This window comes from Ziziphus jujuba, chromosome 4, assembly GCF_031755915.1.
Source record: "Ziziphus jujuba cultivar Dongzao chromosome 4, ASM3175591v1".
Taxonomy (NCBI): domain Eukaryota; kingdom Viridiplantae; phylum Streptophyta; class Magnoliopsida; order Rosales; family Rhamnaceae; genus Ziziphus; species Ziziphus jujuba.
This window is the reverse complement of record NC_083382.1, coordinates 23,235,295-23,243,472: the sequence shown is the minus strand read 5'-3', so window position 1 is coordinate 23,243,472 and position 8,178 is coordinate 23,235,295. Positions and strand designations below refer to the sequence as shown.

General features: G+C 31.8%; 1 protein-coding gene across 1 annotated transcript; it reads right to left on the bottom strand.

Annotated features, from left to right (window-relative positions):
- Window positions 1-278: 278 nt before the first annotated feature.
- Window positions 279-5,811, bottom strand: LOC107417104 (condensin complex subunit 2). Its single transcript, XM_016025668.4, has 13 exons — window positions 5,364-5,811; window positions 5,046-5,147; window positions 4,236-4,353; window positions 3,720-3,793; window positions 3,593-3,653; window positions 3,307-3,507; window positions 2,910-3,199; window positions 2,635-2,779; window positions 2,288-2,544; window positions 1,942-1,972; window positions 1,657-1,796; window positions 1,350-1,460; window positions 279-643 (listed from the first exon to the last, which is right to left on the bottom strand). Exons 1-13 carry the CDS (start codon window positions 5,634-5,636, stop codon window positions 431-433), a joined length of 2,016 nt encoding a protein of 671 aa, XP_015881154.3. The 5' UTR covers window positions 5,637-5,811; the 3' UTR covers window positions 279-430.
- Window positions 5,812-8,178: the final 2,367 nt, after the last annotated feature.

Genomic DNA, 8,178 nt, shown 5'->3' with positions numbered 1-8,178 from the left:
ATGAAAGATCATAATATTGCAGATCCATTAACAGGGTTTTCTATAAACCGGATGATCAATTCACTTTTAATACACAAAGGGAATCTATTTACAAACAAAAGACCTACATAAGTATCAACGTTTACACACCCAAAAAAAAAAAAAAAAAAAAAAAAAAAATTAAAGAGAAAATCAAAGTGCAAATTTTTGACGCACAGACTAATACATAAATCATCAAAAGCCCAATGACCAATATTTCCTCACCCAAAAATTAAGATAATGGAAAAAAGCAGGACAGATGATGAAAAATACAATATTTAAACACTACTATGCTCTTACATAAAAACTATTACATTGGGTTTGTGAGCTAGGCTTCACCATTTTCAATACCACAGCATGAAAAGGAAAAAGCTTCTTCATAAGATCTGTAAGGTATGAAGTAGACAAGGCTCTAGACTTTTTCACCCGTATCAGAATGAGAATGGTATATAGTAAGGTCATCCAAGTTGGTGTTTCCTTGGATGCTTAACCCATGCTCATTAGCTAAATGCAACAGGCATATGAAACACAAGTGAGGAGAGATGTCGTTGATAGTTGCAGCGGCTTGGCAATCCCTAGGAAACTTGGCCAATGTTTGCCTGAAAGATACCGATTCTTCTTGATCCTTTACAAAATCGGGAATATCAGAGTTAGAGCTCAGTATTTCGTATTATGTAGAGAAAAGACCTGCTAAAGATGAAAGGGTATTGACACTAACAAGCAATTGGATGGCAAATGCAGAAGAATATTGCATTAATTATTGTACAAGAATAAAGAGAGCAATTCTACGAAATGTGAAACAGACAACTAGATACATTCCCAGATACACAAGGGGGGAAAAAAGGGAAAGTAGATACTAATAACTGAACTATCGGACAAATTAACATTTTTCGTTCCACTCATTTCACCACATAAAAGGAAAATTGTCTTTGCTATCGGTGGAATAATACACTCTCCTTTCATTTTTGTCAATCAATCAAACTATCTGGCATCTTGTCTGTTCACCACTTTGGCCAAGACATTATAGAGTTCCACAAGAATTATCAGTAAAGAATAAATTCGATGAATATATTATAATCCGCTAATATGATATGAAATATGTGACAAAGCCAGGTGAAGTATCAAATTACTTAATTGATTAACCAAGATGCATTTGCAGCATAGTGACAGAGAGGAACATCGCAATTGCAAATCACACATTAAATAACGAATCAGCTTTTCACTTTTTCAAACCCAACTATTTTATCACTTGAAAAGAATATGTAATGAAACATACAATTATATTCTTGTAATGGAGAAAAAATCTGAAAAGGCAAAAAGCATTAGCATACCCGATCAGATGTTTGATGAGAATCTTTTATGTGGTCCCACAGGGTTTCTTTCAAAGCCTGGACGTCAACTTGTTTAGAAGTTTTGTCATATTGTACTTCGATTTTATTCACCTGTATGAGGAGCAATCCATGAGCTCAATACTGTATATGACTGTGCTTCTGTCTGACATTAAGCGCTGAATAGTTTGTAAGATTATAACCCTTGTCCACTTGATGAAGCACCAATATGATAGCAAACAGAAAATAAAAGTATCACCCAAATCAGCATTAAAGTTCCAGACCCATGTACAAGTCACTAGGAACCAACCTGGCGAGGCTGAGAAACGAGTCCATTGGAGTCCTCCACATCACTATGAACGATTCCATCATCATATTGGCCACCGGGTACGCTTTCATCATCCCACAAGGGTAATTGTCCGTAATCATCGTATTGTTGTCTTGATTCATCTGGTTACAAAGAACTGCTGGTCAATCCCAGTTATTCTACCCACTTTAGAATTAGCAAAATACAAACACATAAAAGCCATAAGACAAAGGGACAATCAAGAGTCACTATTGGTCATTTCTGATGGTCATCACTGAGAAAAAGTACCTGAGAAATTTTTGCCTTTTCTCCTGATACACTGTAAAACAAGAAATCATTTCGTCAAACAAAACAGAATAAAAAAGAACACATTGTTCTCATTAGTTTAAACAAGCAAGAACTAACCCAACATAATAGACGATAAACACATCCCCATTTATAGGTCTTCCAATATAAGAATACAAAGGATGGGTTAGCAAGATCAAAACATTAGATTACCAAGACAATTAGGCTATAATACCATGCTAAGTTATCATTGTTCCCACAATTATTAAACTATTAGGAAGTGGGCCCTATTATATCAAGCCAACACAATAGGATAATTAGAAACCATATGGATTGGACACAAGTATACCATCTGGTTAGGAAGGAGAAATAACTTGACAAGCTCCTCTGGTTGATAATGGCAATCCTCGGGAAGTTTTGTATTACAGGGTGCTCTATTTGCTGGCATAAGCAATGACTTGGGATTTTTAGGAGGAGCAAAGATATCTGACATCTCCTTTTCTAAGGCCTTTGTGAAATCAAGTTCAAGGTCTGCCTGTTTTTTACTCTTTTTCCGCTTAGTTGTCATTGGTGATCCATTTTCTTTAGGAAGATTAACCTCCAAACCTACAGAAAAGTAAAATAAAATCAAATTGCTATTATACTAATATCGCAAGAAACTGAGAAACCAACCTGCTGCAGACCTATTGCACCCACCTTTAGTTTTTCGATACTTCCAATGGTCAGGCCCTGCCCAAGCATTTTGGTTTGAAGTAAATCCTAGGTTAAAGAACAAATACCCATCAACTTTCTCGAATCTGTCATCAATATCAGGGTCATGGAGAGAACATGGTCCATCTTCCTACAAAAGTTAACAATAGATCATGGAACAACTTCATTGTTTATTTCTTAAATAATTAGAGAAAGATTGAGAAAAAAGAAAAGAACATTTAAGTTGAAAAATCAATTCCATGCTTAGTTGGTAAAAAAACCTGATGATAATCTGGAAAAGTAGAATCTGCATAATTAAGACCCTCATCAACCATTGTTGTTTCATCACCATGATCGTGACTCCAGGTTGCAGAGTCGTTAAATTCATCACCATCAACACCATCAAACTCAACTTCATCATTATAAATAGCATCGTCTGCTGATTTATACCCAGAAGACTGGAAATCTGAAGGTCTTCTGTTATCTTCATCAAACCGATTGACTATATTCCTAAGAGTTGGTGAAATTTCATCTTTCATTCGCATGCTCACTACCATCTGTTCAACATATTCTACAACACAAAACAAAAGATGACTTTCTATTAAACTGAATCTTATAATTAGAAAACAACATAAGACAAAACTAGCTAGTACAAAGTCTTAAGCAAAAATAACACACCTCTAGCAAAAGAAAGATCAATTGTATCTGATTTATCGTGCTGATCATTACACGATATGCACTTCCCTGGTACTTCCAGTGAATCAAAAAGAACTCTGCATCCACCATATACTCCAAGATTATTCATCAAAAGACCCTTTGCTCCACCTTCATCAAATTGAGCAGATGTCTGGTGATAGAGTGGATCCACTGTGAAAGCAACTGCAAAAAGAGAGAGTTTCATTTAAGTTTGACCTTGCATTTAAAGCCACCAAATCAGTAATGAAGAAAAAGAATGTGAGATCACCATCAAACTTTTTTACATTGAGAGCTTCAAAAGATGATTCCAAAGTTGACAAAGGTGAGATCTGCACGAATGAACTTATTTTAGCGTATATAGTTTTACAAATTAATCTAATTTAAGGACTATCAACCTTTCTGTCTGTAACTTTCTTTGAATTATCTCCATCTTGTCCATTGTCAACCTTGGCATCCTCCACAGATGTATCTAAAGCATAACACCAATATCAAGGTTAAGAACAGTCAAAGGAACAGAAAATGTAGCATGAAGGGTAAGGTCAGCTACTTTCGAGATCACAATACAACAAAAACAGATTATTCTTACAAGCCAATAGCAAATCTTAATTATTAATAAGAAAATCTTATAAACTATAACTTTTTTCTACAATCAAAGCTTAAAAAATGTGTTTCTCGTTATTTTGTTACAATTTCTAAAATACTAAAAAGTCAGCACAGCTGAATAAATGTAAATCTTTAAATCTTCTCCACCCTGCAAATATGAATTGATTAATCTGCTGAGAAACACAAATTTCGTGACATTGATTATCCTCAACTAAATAGTTGTTCAGAATAAGTATTTATTTAAACAGAATTCCACTTAGAAGGGATAAAAAATAAAGAAGGTAAAGTTCTAAGATATCAAACCTAACCTTGTTCATTTTCTTGACCCACTCTGTTCATCCCACCGAGGACCTTGTATGCTTCAGAATGCACGGAATCCACCCTTAATGAGTAAATCTTAACTCCAGCTTCAAGAGTACAGCTTGCCTGCACAGATTAAAAGTGATAAATATTTATGTACACAATATATGCTAAAGGGTGTCAGGGGTTGTCACATGTCTAAGGATTTTAGGATTCATGAAATTAACCCCACTCAAAGTATTGGATTATAGCTTCAAACTTATTAGGATCATATCTTTTAAAAGATATGATCAAGTGAGCGTAACTGCGCTTCTACTGCACTCAAAGCCATTGTCTTGAAAGTTAAAACATTTTTGTTCAGCAATCTTATTACATGTGTTTGTATGCGCAAATATTTGCAATCATATGCATATGTGTATTTGTTTGTGTATGCACAAACTACTTGCTAAACCATCTAGGCGTAATAAGACCACAATTTAAGGTAAGAAAAGAAATTTCCTTGTTAATATCAAAAAAGAAGTAAAGCTGTTGATTAATCACTGAAACTAGGATTCTTGGAACTTTTCCCTACCAACATTCAGCATGAATAGCGCACCAAAGAAACCCAATTAATTTTGGATGTGAATTTTCACTTGTCTACAATTTGGTTTGGCCGGTGACTGCCAAAATATTTCCACATGAATTTTGTGGGACAAGAATTTGGATTCCAAACCCAAATATTATTAAAAAAAATAAAAATAAAAATAAAAACTCCACAGATGATTCAGACAAAAGTAAACACCGGTTTTCTATATAATTCAGAACATCTAGGAGACTACCTTTTGAAAATTCGTCTCGGTATCATTTTCGTCTTCAACTTTGATAATCTCTGTCAAATGGTCTATCAAATTCAATTCCCACGTATTCTTCTGATTTATTTTCTGCACCCAATAAATTTAACATCCAACACAAAAATTTTAAACTCGAAAAAAAAAAATAATAATAATAACAATATAGCTGTACCCAAATTCAACAGAAATTGTAAATTACCAACTCGAATTTCTGAATAACATATACAATTTATACTGTTTTACAGATAAAAAGCCAGTATAGAGAGAGAGAGAAAAGAGAGAGAGAATGATAAGCGAAGGACAGACATTTTCACTAGCGAGTTTGATGCAATTGTTGAACAACTCGAGGATCTGCTGCTTGCCAAGGCACGAATCATGATAGTCTTGCTGCGGAAGCGCGTTAACGGCAACTGATTTGCGGCGAATGGCAGCAGCACGGGCGGCGCGTGCCTGTGCACGCTCGAGCTGGTCGTCATTGGAACCCAAGAAGAAAGGGCTGGTTGGAGACTGGATGAGAGAAGCCACCGGAACCCTTTGCTTCTGGATCATTGATGGGTTCGGACTTCGAATTTCTTCCATTTTTGGTTGTTAAAAAACCACCCAGTTGGAATCGATTTTTGAAAAAATGGAAAAAAAAAAAAAAATTAGGGCTTTCGCAGCGTTTCGATTTGGGAAAACGTAGTTCTTTCTTTCTCTCCTGAGAATTTTGAGGTTTTTCCCTCCATTTTTATCGTTTTCAAATTTTGGGTGGGTAAAAGATGTTTTGCGGTGGTGCGTATTGTATGTACCTGGTCCTTCAACCATCCGAACCGTCCAATTTGCATCGTGAAATCATGATTGTTTTAAAATAAAAAAAAAATAAAAAAAATAAAAAAAAAGCGACTAATCAACACAAAAAATAAAATTGTAAATAAGTTCGTTTTGGCTTCTTCTTTTTTTCCCAGTATTTTTTTGTGAATAATCCGAATTTGTTTACATTTTTTAGTTTTTGCTTAATAATAATAATATTCTGAATTTGATTGGTGTTCTCTATTTTTAATTTATTTTAAATATCTCATTTATTTTATTTTTATTGGGAAAAAATTAAAACTTAATTTATAACGTAGGGAAAGGAGAATACGGACTGTAATCTGCTAGCCCCGGAAACTGGTATGAATTTTTTTTTTTTTTTTGTACTTTTTTTTTTTTAACTAAACAAAGCAACCCAGCAAACTTATATCAACTATAAAACCCACTTGATGCAAAATTCTTCAACATACCAATCACTTTAATGCCCCAATTTGGTATGGAATTAAATTTGGTTCAATTAAATCAAATTATTTTAAATTTAGTTAAATTTAATTAAATTATATTTATAGTTTAATCAAGTCATTTGGTTTCATATTTTTTAAGAATTCTTTAAACATATCATATTCTTTGTTGAAAAGTTTTAATTACACTATTAAAATAATTTTATACAGTCTCATTTTATCTTATTTTCTAAATTATCCTTTATTTCTAAGTTTTAATAAAAGATATTAACCTTCCAATTTGAGTTTTGAAACAATTAATCATGATTATTAATCCATGGAAAATGCATATGCTTTTCAAACTTGAGGCCATTGAGTGACAAGGTTTTACATTGAGCTCCATAATCATGTTTAGATAATGTGTAATTCATGCTTCTTTAGGTGCCTTTGTTTTAAGTTTGCCAAAACTGATTTTTATTTTTAACTTTTATCTGTCATTCATGATTTGTACTTTCAAACTTATAGGTCTTTTTAGCTCTATTCAAGAATTGCAACAACTAATTCAAATGAAACCTTAAAAGTGGATCTCCAGCCACAATTACAGCTTTGTGAGAAAAACCCTAACCTGAATAGAAAGAATGAAGGAGAAGTTGGGTAACTGAGGGTTTTTGGTAATTTTATTATTTATAAAACTATAAAAAAGTTAGTTTCGAATTCCAAAAGGAACTTCTCCCCTTTATTTTAAAGTGTAAATCCTAAAAAAAGAGTTTAAAAAAAGAAAAAAAAGTCCTCAAGGTATTGTTTATAATAATATGCATATTTTTAACAATAAAGAATATCTTTATTATTCTCAAAAGACTTTTTATTTGTCCTATATTATTTATTTTAAAAAAATTAATATTTAAAAAAATTCAATGAACTTTTTATATTACTTTTTAATATAGAAAGTGATTTTGATTTTCCAAATAGGAGGAATCAAATCCACTTTTTATTTCAATATTATATTAATTTAATTTAATGTCATACAAACTTGCATGGTGCTATATAGTATTTGAAAGATAATTGATACAAAAACAAAAAGAAAATGTAAGTAAAATAATACAAGTTTAAAGGGCAAAAAAAAGTAAAAAGCATAAATAAATAATGTCGTTAGAGAACATTTTACTATTTATCTTAAAGCATATCTAACAGTCTTTTTTTTATTATTTATTATAAAAAACATAGTTTTCGAAATAAATCGAAAAATCTTAAAAATTAAAAAGTGAAATTTTTTTTAATCCAATTCTAATAACACTCTCTATAATTATTTTTTATTTGCATTTTCCCGTAAACTACTATGATTCACATTTTATCTTTTTTCATTGTCCTTACACTATAGTAGTGTCTGAAAAATCTGGAATATGAAATTATAATTAATAAATTTAATTATAAATATGTATAAAAAATTGTAGAGTAATAAATGAATTTATTAAAAACTTTGTATAAAGATTGGAACCAAGACCTGCTCTATATTTTGATTTGTTTTTAATTTAAAAAACCTATTGCAATCACCAAAAAAAAAAAAGAAAAAGAAAAGAAAAGCGTAGCTCTTTAAAGTAGAGAAGATTTTAAAAAGGTTATTAGAGATGCTTTATTAAGATTTTTGTAAAATTGTTTGTAGTGCCTAAATGAGTTTTTAAGTACTAGGTGAATTTCTTGATTAGTATTTATTTAAACTTTAACCAAAACAAATTACAAAATACAACCATAAATTGAATTTGCAGTAAGAAATTCTCTTCTATAACAATATGCCCTATTAGATAAACAAATTGAAAATCCATTGTTAGTGGCTTGGGCCAAAATTAATTATTCATTACTGTTTGGATCTTCTTTAGGGAAAAATTTCTAATACT

Excerpts from the sequence above, each read along its gene's own strand:
- LOC107417104 (XM_016025668.4), bottom strand. The coding sequence starts at position 5,636 with ATGGAAGAAATTCGAAGTCCGAACCCATCAATGATCCAGAAGCAAAGG. Across the intron at positions 3,654-3,719 it reads AGAAAGTTACAGACAGAAAG|ATCTCACCTTTGTCAACTTT; the intron begins GTTGATAGTCCT and ends TCATTCGTGCAG. Across the intron at positions 1,797-1,941 it reads AAAAGGCAAAAATTTCTCAG|ATGAATCAAGACAACAATAC; the intron begins GTACTTTTTCTC and ends CTTTGTAACCAG.